The sequence below is a fragment of the Capricornis sumatraensis genome, chromosome 5 (assembly GCF_032405125.1).
Source record: "Capricornis sumatraensis isolate serow.1 chromosome 5, serow.2, whole genome shotgun sequence".
NCBI classification, from domain to species: Eukaryota; Metazoa; Chordata; class Mammalia; order Artiodactyla; family Bovidae; genus Capricornis; species Capricornis sumatraensis.
In genome coordinates, this window is record NC_091073.1 from 117,813,755 (window position 1) to 117,826,937 (window position 13,183).

The 13,183-nt window shown below is 48.1% G+C and overlaps 1 protein-coding gene across 1 annotated transcript; it reads right to left on the minus strand.

The window, feature by feature from the left end:
- Positions 1-10,311: 10,311 nt before the first annotated feature.
- Positions 10,312-12,505, minus strand: GIMAP5 (GTPase, IMAP family member 5). Its single transcript, XM_068972464.1, has 2 exons — positions 12,463-12,505; positions 10,312-11,192 (listed from the first exon to the last, which is right to left on the minus strand). Exons 1-2 carry the CDS (start codon positions 12,503-12,505, stop codon positions 10,312-10,314), a joined length of 924 nt encoding a protein of 307 aa, XP_068828565.1.
- Between the last annotated feature and the right edge of the window lie 678 nt (positions 12,506-13,183).

Consider the following 13,183-nt stretch of genomic DNA (forward strand, 5'->3'; position numbering starts at 1 on the left):
ATCAAGAAGTATTGAGGAGTTTGCATAAAGGAAAGTGAGTGGACTGACATGCTGTGTGAGCGAGCATCTTACCGGGGACCTACTTTTTACAGTTGAAATGGCTTATTTTATATGAAAGACACTCTGACTTCCTTGTAGGTTGTAAAAAAAAAAAATTATACACTCCACAAGAGAGAAAGACTAGGATGTTCTGGGACATCTCTGGGATGTGAAGAGGCTAGGGGAGAAAGGAAGAAGACCCTGGAGATGAGGTGGGGAGGAAGATCTCCAATAGTCAGCCACTGGGAAATTAAGAACCGGAAATCCTTAGAGCAGGGCTGGATGAGAGCCAGATGATAAGTGTAGGAAGTCAGGCTTAGCCAGCCATCTGGTCTCCTTCAACACTCAACCGTCCTCTTGAGCAAGAAAGCCACTCTGGACAAGAAGGAAGTGACCTGTAATGCTGCATTCCCTACAAGTTTAGAAATTTGAATCGCATGAACTTTTCATATGTGGTGATGAAACATTCTGTTTCTTTTGATTTATTCACCCTTTAAAAAAAATGTAAAAGCCCTCCTCAGCTCACAGGTTATATACAGAACTGGCCTCAGCCTTGATTTGCTCTGCAGGCTGTGGTTTGCCCACTCCTGTTTTAGAGGAGATTTTCCATCATGGGTTGAGCTGGGATGTAGTGGAACATCTTGAACCCTGGGTCAGCACAATCACGTGTGATATCTGTAGAAATTTAGGGGAAAGGTGGCATTGCACATTGTAGAAAAGAGAAGCAGGCAGACACTGGAGTGAAGTCTGAGTGGAGGCCACCAAATCAGTGGAAAGAGGAAATCAGATGAGGAAGGGTCTTGGTGACCCCTTCCCAACTTCTATGGGATAGCTGCCCATGCCTTCATACCCTGTAGGGGAGACCCACGGTCACATAGGCAGCCTGTGACTGGGTAGGTAAATGATGAACTCTCTGTGATGCCCAAGCTCATTGTCCATGTCCCCACTGGTGATAAAGGTGTGGTTTATCTCAACAGTGCTATTCCATAACCAATTCCAATCTGTGCAAGGAGTGTTATGTGTGAGCTCCCCAAACCCTTGAAACACCAAGCAACTCGGAGTTCTCAGACCAAGGACCTCCTCCTCAGTGTGGTCTTCCCACACTGTCTGACCCAAGTTGGCCTCTCCCTTCCTTGACTTCATCCAGTCCCGCTCCACCCACATGTAGCTGAGTGCCCAATGTTGGGGTCTCTGCTGGGCACCAGGGATCTGAGAGAAGTAAGGCTAAAGGCACCTGTGTGGTAGAGGGAGGAAGGCATATAAAAATGAGGGTGAGCCAGAAGTGAGCATCCACACAGGGAAGCCAGAGTAGCCCTTGCTGGTCATGACTAAAGAAAGCCTGGGCAGCAACGAAAGCCCAGTGCGGCCAATGAATAAATTAAACTAAAAATGGGTGTGAGAGAAATTTGTCCACGGTGGGATGTCAACCAGAAGGAGAGTACAGGCTTGGGGGGCAGAGGCGCCTTGGCCAGGGTGGGGCCGGTGCTTCTAGAAATGTGCCGGCCCCTCCTTCCAGGACTGACTTCAGGCAGAGAGAGCAGGCAAGCCATTCGGTATCACAGTAATCCAAGTCTGTGCCCCAACCAGTAATGCTGGGTCAGGGAGGAGACTGAGAATCACTGGAAGAGGTAGGGAGGGACCTGGCTGGGTGGGTTCAAGGGCTTTCTCCCCGAGGATTTTAAGCATGTTAGGAATTTCAGGAAGATCAAGCTGCAGCAATGTGGTGGTTGGACTAAATAAGTGTGAGCTTAGGTACATGGCATCACACTCAGAATAAAAGAATTCCATCTCAGCCATCCATCGGGGCCTGAGCTGTAATGGGAGGTGTGGGGATGGAGAGGACACGACAGAAATTGGGACACCGAGAGGGTGAATTGACACAGAGTAGCACTGATATCAAGGTTGGGAAGGAGCTAGCTTTCTGTCGGCCTCCCGGGGACCCTGGCTCCCCCCACTGCCCGGGCCTCAGAGGAGACTGGGCTGAGTAGAGGAAGGCGGAGACTTCAGATCTGGTGGAGTCTAACGTGAAGCCCTCTGGGCTGGGCAGTCTCCTCCTCCCTCCAGGGAAGGCACTGGACCAGGGAAACTCACTAAAGAAAGTATTTGGGAGCAGGGCTGCTGGAGGATGGCTTCCCTCCAGGGATGCAGATGGTCGGTTCCCAGGCCTCCCCGCAATGAGAAAGCATCTCTCACCCCAGAAGCAGCGTTTCTCAGTGAGCCAGATGGCATTCCACCTTTGTTGACTTTCTAGGGGAGTAAAGCTGGAGGGTGAACCCAGGAATATTTTGCAGCAGAGAAGGAGACAGGGTCGCGCTCCACCTTGACTCACACATGGATGTTCCCCAACGTGATCTCTTGGAAAGTGTTCAAACATGAGCACTGATTCTCCCTCAAAAGGTGAAGGAAGCACAGAAAAACCCACCTGGGGATCATCCCATTTCCTCTGCCCCTCCTTTTGTCATTTTCAGAATAATTCATTCCAGGGGTTTTTCACATTCTTGGGATGCAGTGAACTTCCATTTCTTGAAGTGAGAGCTTTAGATATAGGCAGAGGTCCTCCCTGTCACCTGATAAAAGAGAAATTCATTTATTTATTCTCGATTCACTTTTTTGGCAGGAAGCATGAAAACACGGGTGTTCTGATAAATTTCAGGATTTCTTTTAAAGAGATATGAAGAACTCTTTATCAGTTCAAATGTTTTCAAATGCAGATAAAAGAGACCCCAAACTCCAATGTCTTAAGTAATAAAGGAATTTATTGGCTGACATAATCAGAAATCAGAGATGGGGCGGGCTTCAGGGCTGGTTGATTCAGGGGCTAGGGTTGATTCCATTACTCTGCTCAGCTTTGAAGTGTTGGGTAAGGTGACCATGGAGAAAAAGAGAGTAAGCCAGACATTCAGGCAGAAAAAGATTCATTATAGGAAGAAAGAAAGAAAGTAACTGGCTTTAGAGAAAAACCAGTGCCCTCCCTTAACAGACAACCCTTCTTATACCTTACTGATGGGTCATTGTGCCCCAAAGGGAGGAGGCCTTAGTTGATCTTTAACCCGCAGCTGGGGTCTTGTGGTCACACAGTTGAAGGGGTCTCACAGTTGGGGGGTCATGTACTCTTGAGAAACGGGGACCAGCAGGGAGAAACAGGATACTGCCTTCAGGGAAAACAGGTTGCCCACCCGGGCAATGTGGCCACTGTGACTTCATCTCGTTTGTCAGGGCACCACAATGGGCCATATTTTAACTATATGCTATGAGCCTCTTGTGAACCCTAACATTCCAGCCTTTTTGATATAGGGTATGAGCTGAAGGTCAGTCTTCTGTATCTGCTTTGCACTGGTTTTGTTAGGGGAAACACACTGATTGAAACTGCCCACCCTGGCCAGGCACCATTTGCATGAGTTGTTTTACAACAGGAGGTCCTGGTAAGAAACACAGAACCAATAAGCCTCCACCAACTGGAAGAGTTCAGGAAAGGTCAAAAGGAGACACCACATTTCCAACCTCCTCCTAGAATCCTTCTCCCTGGCATCCATCTTAGCTGAACAAGGTTTGCACCACCAGGAAGAACTCTGAGTCTGAAGGATTGGCTAAAGACAACCAGGAAACTAATCCCACCACCATAAAACCCAAGACTGAAACCCATGTGGCAGAGCTGTTCTCCTGGGTTCCCTTACCCTACTGCTCTCCACCTGGGCGCCCTTTCCCAATAAAATCTCTTGCTTTGTCAGCACATGTGTCTCCTTGGACAATTCATTTCCAAGTGTTAGACAAGAGCCTAGTTTCAGACCCTGGAAGGGGACCTCCTTCCTGCAAAAGTTTGGGGTGTTGTCATGGGGTAAGATAAGAATAGGCTGGAATGTGGGTTAAGGGAAGTCAGAGTGGGCTCAAAGCGTGTGATAATTGAAGTGAGTTAGAAGTAGCTCATGAACAGTCTGGCTGGTGAAGGCTCATAGGCAGTCCTGGAGAAAAAAAAAAAAACACATTAGACAGGGGCCGAAAGGCAGAATAAGGGTTAATATGAGAAGGGGGCCCAGTAAAGGTAGGACCCATGGCATCCAATCCCAATTGCTTAGCCAGTTTTCCCATAATTTACTAAGATGATGATGTATTCTTGAGGCCCTATTTGTCAGATTCCTTGCTGCCTGTTTTGCAACACCCTACTTATTGAACTGTGGTATTGGAGAAGACTCTTGAGAGTCCCTTAGACTGCAAGGAGATCCAACCAGTCCATCCTAAAGGAGATCAGTCCTGGGTGTTTATTGGAAGGACTGATGCTGAAGCTGAAACTCCAATACTTTGGCCACCTCATGCGAAGAGCTGGCTCATTGAAAAAGACCCTGATGCTGGGAGGGATTGGGGGCAGGAGGAGAAGGGGACAACAGAGGATGAGATGGCTGGATGGCATCACCGACTCGATGGACATGAGTTTGGGTAAACTCTGGGAGTTGGTGATGGACAGGGAAGCCTGGCATGCTGCGATTTATGGGGTTGCAAAGAGTCAGACACGACTGAGTGACTGAACTGAGCTGAACTGACTTATTGGCGTAGAAGCAACAGGTTTCGTCTATGAAAAGACAAAGGCCTCCTTTTTCTGCTGTGAGAAGGTCTAATCCTCTTCTGATTTGAAGGACCACAGCTGTCAGGGAATCTAGTTGGCCCTGAAGAGTGATAAGGCCAGCAGCTACTTCTAGGCTCTCAGTAAGATCCTTAGAGAGGCTGTGATAGTAGTTTAAAGAGGTCGTGAGCCCTGCAGTCCCTGTTCCAATTCCCGCTGGTCTTCCTACGTATATCAATAAGAGAATGAATTGAATTGTTTGTTTGTTTCGGTTGTGGATTAGTCTGATAAGGAAGGTTTGGTTGTTAGGAGGAATAGAGATGTATCAAGTGAGATCAGGGTTATTGAAAGGGGCTGAAGAGATATGGGAGAAATGAGGCATCAAGTCTTCTAATGTCTCATTGCAAGTGTGACTTGGAGGTTCAGCAAAATTAGGGATGAGGGTGGTGGGGTTGAGAGTAGGGCAGCATTCAAAAGAGAACTCGGGAGATTCTAGGAGGGTGACATGAATTAGTTGGATACGAGAAGGTGATAGAAGAGCTATGGTCTTGTGTGAGAGTTAAGTCCTTAAGGTCATGTTGTGAGCAAATGACTGTGGGTGTCCCCAAAGTAAGTTTTTTGCTTTCTTGAGTGAGAAGTGTAGCTGCGGCAAGAGCACGCACGCAGGCTGGCCATCCCTGCATGGTGGTATCCAGTTGTTTTGACAGATAACCAGTGGGGGCAAAGGAAAGGCCCTGCATCTGTCCTAAGACTCCTAGGGCAATTGTATGTCTCTCAGTAGTGTAGAGTATAAAAGGGCGAGAAAGATCAGGCAGTGTTAAAGCTGGGGCTGACAGAATAGCTCGTTTTAGAGCATTAAAGGCTGAACAGGTGTTTGACTTAGGCTCAAGAGTCTCCGAAAGATCCCCCTGGGTTGTGCTAGGAGGGCAAAACTGGGGATCCAGAGGTGTAGATACCCAGCCAAGCCCCCAAAGGACAGAATTTCCATTTTTGATGTAGGGAGTGATTAGGGCAGATATAAGGGTCTTTCTACCAGTAGTTATATGTCTCTTTGTTGGTGACAGGAGAACTCCAAGATAGGTGACCTCAGGAAGGGGAAGTGGAGGGGATACTTGATAACCCCGATCAGCTAGGAAGTTGAGGAGTTGTATGTCACTGACAGTGTATAAGTGAGGGGCTACAAAGGAGAAGATCATTTATGTATTGGAGGATAGAGCTTGGGGCAAGATTGAGGGAGGTTAAGTCTGAGGCTGGGCTTGGCCAAAGAAATGAAGACTATCACAGAATGCTTGGGGAAGGACAGTCCAGGTTAATTGCTGGGAGCAATGACTGTCTGGATCAGTCCAGGTAAAAGCAAAAAGATCTTGAGGGTCTGGGTGTAAAGGGATGGTGAAAAGTGCATCCTTGAGGTCCAGGATGGTGAAATAGTTGGTAGAAGGAGAAATAAGGGAAAGAAGAGTATAGGGATTTGGGACTACTTGGTCAATGGGGACAACAGCAGCACTAATAAGTCTCAAGTCTTGAACCAGGCGGTAGGAGCCATTTGGCTTTTTAACAGGATAGGCATGTTATAAGGAGAGTGAGTAGGGCACAAGCAGCAGCTTAGAGATGATGGGCTTAATCCCTGTTGATGTATTTGGGAAATAGGGTATTGAGGTCGACTGGGAAACTTTGTTGGATCTTTTAGATGAATATAAACGGGAGTATGGTGGGAGGCGATGGAGGGGTTATCAGTATCCCAGTCTGTAGGGTTTATGGAGAAGGAGGGTAATGGGGGAGGTGAGGAAATAGTAGGTTTGAGGAGCAGTAGCCAGGCCAGGTCGGGGAGAAAGATTTGGAATAGTGAGGAAAGCCTTGAATTTGGAGAGTAGATCCCTTCCAAGGATTAGAGTGGGGCATTTTTGGAGTATGAGGAAAAAAATGAGAGAATGAGGTATTTTGAAGTGTGCAAGGCAGAGGTTTGGTAATCTGTGGTGTGGACACTAAACATCAACCCCCACAACAGAGATCTGAGAGGCTTTTTCTGGAATAAGCAGGCATGGCAGAATAGGTGGCCCCTGTGTTGATAAGAAAAGAGATCTGCTTACCTGCCATTGTGAGAGTCACCCTGGGCTCCATAGAGGTGATGAGAGTTGGGGCCTGGGGCCCTGGGCACCTTTGGTCTTCAGTGATGAGTCCGAGGCTAGGCAGAGCTGGGTCCAAGGACTCCTCCTTGGGACCAGGAGGCAATGTCTGGACCCCTAGAGGGGGATTAGGGCAATCTACCTTCCAATGTCCCTTTATGCCATAATTAGGACTTGGACCCAGAGGGGGCCTGGGCTTTGGGCATGAGCAGGCCCCGTGCCCTTCTTTACCACACTTGTAACAGGGCCTAGGTTATTTCTTTTCTCTGTCAGAGGATTGAGGTTTGGAGCCATGTAGGGCAGTGGCTGAGGCCTGATCTCTTTGAGCATTTTCTAGTTTTGCCTGTTCTTCCAAGTTATTGAAAATTTTAAAAGCCAAATTTAAAAGATCTCGTTGAGAGGTTCCAGGGCCTTCCTCTGCCTTTTTTAGCTCTCTTTGAATGTCTGGGTATGATTGGGAAATAAAATGTGTCAGTTTAGTCAGTCAGTTCAGTCGCTCAGTCATGTCCGACTCTGCGACCCCATGGACTGCAGCACGCCTGGCCTCCCTGTCCATCACCAAATTCCGGAGTTTACTCAGATTCATGTCCATCGAGTTGGTGATGCCATCAATGGCTATTAAGGACAATAGTACCTTCTGTTGAAGTTGGATCTAATTTTGTATATTTTTTCAGGGCTTCTGTTAATCTAGCTAGAAATTATGCTGGATTTTCACCTGGCCTTTGAGTTATTTCTCTGAATTTATCAAAGTTAACAGCTTTATGTCCTGCTTATTGGAGGCCTGCAATAAGGCAAGTCACCATATGATTATGGGCTGTTCACTCCAGACGCCCTGCCTGGTAGTCCCAGTTAGGGTCATCCCTGGGAATGGCAGCTGAGCCTACAGGATTAGTATCATCAGTTTGATGCACTTCATGGGCATGAGCTCAAGAAGCTTGCTAGACTCATTCTTCTTCTGGGAGGAGGATAGAGGAGAGTAAAATGTAAATATCATGCCAGGTCAAGTCATAAGACTGGGTGAGGTATTTAAATTCTTTTAAATAAGTGTCAGGGTCAGAGGACAAAGAGCCAAGACATTTTTCGATTTGAGATAAATCAGAGAGGGAGAATGGGATGGAAAGCGAGAATGGGACATGTACCCAAACAATGCCTTCTGTACCAGCCACCTCTTGCAAGGGAAGAAAGGGAGTGAGAAGGGATTCAGAGTCCTATTTCTTTAAGGCCATGCAGCCAGGATTGAGGAGGGGATTTAGAGAGGTCGGGATGGGGACTTGAGACTCTGGTCATAGAAAGTGGAGGTGGAGCTGAAATCCCAGAGCCCTTTTCAGAAGTAGGGGTGGGGGAGGTTCAGAAGGCAAGAGGAGAGGGGGAACATGGAACCGGATCTGCTACGATAGGATTAGAGGGGATAGGAGATGCACTGTGGTCAGAAGGGTCAAAAGAATAGGAGGGAAAATCCCAACAAGGATCAGGAAATATAGTTTAGGGGGATGTGGCCCAGAATGGGCTAAAAGTATCTGAGAAGTAGAACAGGAAGTACAGAGAGAGGGCCAAGGGCAGAAAGTGAAGAAAGCCTGAACAGAAGGGATCTGTGACCACTTGCATTGTGGCGGCAGAAGTTACTGAGGTCCCATAAAGTACTGTAATTGAGAGTTCCTTTTTCTTGCCACTGGGACCTATTTTCCAGTCAATATTGTGGCCATACAGTGTGAGAATAATAAGTAAGTCTCTTTGGCTTTGTTTCTCCTTGAAAACCCAAGGTTTTTAAATTTCGGAGAAGGCAGCCTAAAAGGGTAGATTTTGTAGATTCAGTTCAGCTCAGCTCGGTTCAGTCGCTCAGTCGTGTCTGACTCTTTGTGACCCCATGGAGTGCAGCACACCAGGCCTCCCTGTCCATCACCAACCCCCAGAGTTTACTCAAACTCATGTCCACTGAGTCGGTGATGCCATCCAACCATCTCATCCTCTGTCATCCCCTTCTCCTCCCACCTTCAATCTCTCCCAGCATCAGGGTCTTTTCCAATGAATCAGTTCTTTGAATCAGGTGGCCAAAGTATTGGGGTTTCAGCTTCAACATCAGTCTTTCCAATGAATATTCAGAACTGATTTCCTTTAGGATGGACTGGTTGGATCTCCTTGCAGTCCAAGGGACTCTCAGGAGTCTTGTCCAACACCACAGTTCAAAAACATCAATTCTTCAGCTCTCGGTTTTCTTTACAGTCCAACTCTCACATCCATACATGACTACTGAAAACACCATAGCTTTGTAGGTTGGGACTGAGAAATTCCTGTTACAATCGAAAGGGAAGGAGGGCAAACCAGGGTGAGTGAAAAACGAGAAGAAAGTTCGGAAGGAAAGGCATCCCCATTCTCACAGCCTTCTCAAGACAGTGACAGGGTCTACCTTGAAATGGATATCCCTTATTTCAAAGTGAGACCAGAGCCCAAGGGCCATGGGGATCCTCCACCTAGTGCTAGGGCTTCAAAAACCAGACCAGAGAAAGAGGATCCAAGAGAGCCAAATTCACCCACCCGTGCAGCCAATGAAATTTGAACCAGGGTGTGGAAGTCAGTCCAGCAAGGCAAGTGGAGAATCCCGTCCCGGGGGCTCGTCCCAGCTTCTCAATGAGGTCCAAGGGAGGGAACCACCAAAGATGGGCTCAGGAGAGGAGCCCACCTAGCCATGGTGGGTCTTCCCTCCTGAGTTTCGGCACCAGGAATGCAAGGCGAATACAAAGAAAAAGAGAGTAAGCCAGGCATTCAGGCAGAAAAAGATTCATTATAGAAAGAAAGAAAGAAAGTAACTGGCTTTAGAGAAAAACCAGTGCCCTCCTTTTACAGACAACCTTTCTTATACTTATTGGTGGGTAATTGTGCCTTGAAGGGAGGGGGCCTTAGTTTATCTTTAGCCCGCAGCTGGGGTCTTGTGGTCACGCAGTTGAAGGGGTCTCACAGTTAAGGGGTCACATAGTCTTGAGAAATGGGGACCAGCAGGGAGAAACAGGATACTGCCTTCAGGAAAAATAGGTCGCCCACCCAGGCAATGTGGCCACTGTGACTTCATCACTTGTTTGTCAGGGCACCACAATGGGCCATATTTTAACTATATGCTATGAGCCTTTTGTGAACCCTAACATTTTGCCTTCAACCTCACATGGCTGCTGTCTTTCCACACCTTGCACTCAGATCCCATAGTGTCCTGAGGAAGAAGAGACTGTCTCTCTATGGGGGTCTCTCCTGGGCAAGGAGATGCCTCCTGGCCCCACCTCTGCAGACTTTTACTCACTTCCCATTGGCCCAACTTTGGTCTCAGGCCCATGACTGAGCTGGTCACTGCAAAGTAAGTGGGATGGTGCACACACCAGCCAGGCATCCCTGAAACTCTGTTGTTGTCTTGCTCTGAAGCACATGACCACCAAGGAAGCAGTGGAGGCATGAACCAAGCCAGAAATCTACAAGGAAAGAGGGTCATGGGAGCTGCAGAGACAACAAACCATGTCCTCGGCAGACCGGGAGACTTTATTTCTGAGTTAAACAATGAATCCATGAGGTGATATTTGAGAAATGGCTCTGCCACACAGATATCACACAGAATTAAAGATGGTACAGGATGATCAGCAGAATAAGAAGAAAAAGTAAACTGCACCAAACAAGACAAACACAAAGCTCATAATTCACAACGATCCAGGCTCTGAGTTGGAAGACTGTCTTGAAGACCCAGTTTCTCTTGGCCTTTTTCAGGCCTTGCTTTTGCTTTGCAACCTGGAGCCGTACCTTGTCCAGGTAGTGCCTCTGACCTTCTCCATGGGCGCCACCCCCCATCTGCTGGAGCATCTGTGCATCAAAGAAGAGCTCATTGGTGAGGAAGGCGCCCTGGTGCTCCCACTCCAGCCCCTCGATCACGGCCATCAGCTCGGCCAGCTGCTCTCTCTGCTCATCCCCGGAGGCCCGGTTGTTGAAGGCGCAGTATCTCGACCCGCACTTCCGGACCAGGCTCCTCAGCCTGAGGTTGTCTGTGTTTGCCACATACTCATCCAAGGATCCACCCTCTAAGTCTTCCTTGCGGGTGAACAAGATGACCATGTGTCTCTCAGCTCCTACCCCAAAGACCTCCTTCACCCTGGTCACGGCCACCACATCCTGCTCAGTGAAGCGCCCCAGCTGGGTCACCAGCAGCAGCACATGGGGCCCTGGCACCGACAGCAGGTAACAGGCTCCGATATTCTCATACACCTCTTGATCCTGGGCCTCGGCCTCAAAGATGGGGGGCGTGTCCACCACCAGGATGGTCCTCCCATTCCACATGCCTGTTGCCCTCTGACACTTCCTGGTCACCGACTGGGCCCCCAGCTTGGACTCAAACACGGGCTGGCAGAGGATGCTGTTCCCGGTGGCACTTCTCCCGCTGCCTGTTTTCCCTACCAGGATGATCCTCAATGTAGATGATCCTGGATTTAAGCTCTCTCCTCCTCCACCTGTCAGAGCACATGAAAAGTTAATGTGCAATCTCTATGGACTGAATGTGTTCCCCCCCAAAAAAATTCATATGTGAAACACTGATCCTCAACGTGATGGTCACTGGTGGTCAAATCTTTGGGGGGTGGTGAGGTCTAGATGAGGGCATGAGGATGGAACTCCATAATGGAATTAGTTTCCTTCTAAGAAAGAAAGGACTATATTCATTAGAAGGACTGATGCTGAAACTGAGGCTCCAATATTTTGGCTACTTGATGCAAGGAGCCAACTCTTTGGAAAAGACCCAACTCAGGAAAAGGCCCTGATGCTGGGAAACACTGAGGGCAGGAGGAGAAGGGGGTGACAGAGGATGAGATGGTTGAATGGCATCACTGACTCAATGGATGTGAGTTTGAGCAAACTCTGGGAGATGGTGAAGAACAGGGAACCCTATCCAGGTCAGGCATGCTGCAGTCCTTGAGGTCGCAAAGAGTCAGACACCACTTAGTGACTGAACAACAACAAAGAAAAGAAAGAGACTACTCTCTCTCCATCAGATGTGGACACAGCAACCAGGAAGTGGCTTCTCCCCAGACACCAAATCCCCCACATCTTGACCTTGGACCTCCCAAACTCCAGAACAGTCAGAAATAAATATTTCTTGATTACCACCCAGTCTCTATTTGTTTTAGCAGTTTTAACTGACAAAAAGAGTAATACATGCCTCTTGAGGAGGAAGAGAACAAAAGAAAAAAAGGAAAAGATCTCAGAGGACTAGCACATCTGGATCAATTTGGCTGTCACACCCTCAGTTCTCACCTCGGGCCTGGGCTCAGAGTATTCTTACATAGAGAGAAGGGAGCTCACACAGGGCTGGTAGAATAAATCACCCAGGATGGCCAAAGTCTTTAGGATTGATCCTTCCAGGATGCTGGACTTTTCCAACCTTTCCAGAACCTTCTCCTTATTCAGTTCCCACCCAGAAGTCTTTTTGATGCTCCGAGCTTCCTACAACCACTGAATTAAATATTTGTCCCATACTTTCAACTCCTCCTATCCCTGTCTGGTCTCTGTTTTATCACATGGCTTGGTTTTCTATGAAAAAAACATATACTCACTAAGGAGAATATGACAGCAAATAGCCTAGTAAGTTCCATTTCCTGGGGAAATGCATTTTCTTTGTCTTCAGGTGTCTTTAGTCTTGTACCTTGCACTCCAGGTGGGAAGTTGCCTGCCCCAGTGCTGAGCCCATGGCCCCCCAGTGTCATGAAGGGCTCCTCCAGACCTTACCTGTGGTGCAGCTGTCTCCTCCACCCTGCCGAAGCCCTTCCATTTTGTTCTAGGGAGAGAACAGGCAAGGATTGTTCAGACAAGTTGGATGTGACATCCAGCACAGAACACCACATTTTATAGACTAGGAGACTGAAGTGGGGGAAGAACTACTACTGAAGGTCAACATAATCTGATGGATGAGCTGAGACTAAAACCGAAGTCTGCTGACCCTCAGCCACTCTTGGCACTAGACTGAGGTTCCTAGTGAAGAGGATATAGGCAGTCCCAACACGAGGGCACTGACACGTGGTTTCCCACCACCGGTATTTAGTTACTGACAAGATGCACTGAAAAACGTGCTGTCAACCCAGAAGACCATTTCCTAGCATCCTGGTCATTTCCTGGCATCCTGGCTCTCTCCCTTGAGGGTCTCAGTCCTGTCCTGAGTTCCAAACTCAAGATTGCCTGGCAAAGTTTCTCCCTTTGGTAAATTCACAAAAGAAGCTCTTGCCTAAGTTCTTCCATGGTGATGGTGGTGTAGAGGGTCACCAATCATCCCAGTTTGCCCTAGACAGAGAGGATCCCCTGATCAAAGGAGTATCAGTGTTGAAACTGGGAGAGTCCCAGGCAAACTGGGATGAGTTGCTCATGGCAGAAGTAAGAGATGGTCATGAGTCCAGGTGGGTAGGAGGGTGGACCATACATTCAGTAAACAGAGGGAACACCTGATTTGTTAGGT

What these genes read in the sequence shown, in the direction of transcription:
- GIMAP5 (XM_068972464.1), bottom strand. Translation starts at nt 12,505, where the DNA reads ATGGAAGGGCTTCGGCAGGGTGGAGGAGACAGCTGCACCACAG. An exon ending in AGGAGACAGCTGCACCACAG is followed by an intron (nt 11,193 to 12,462) that starts GTAAGGTCTGGA and finishes GTGCTCTGACAG; the next exon opens with GTGGAGGAGGAGAGAGCTTA.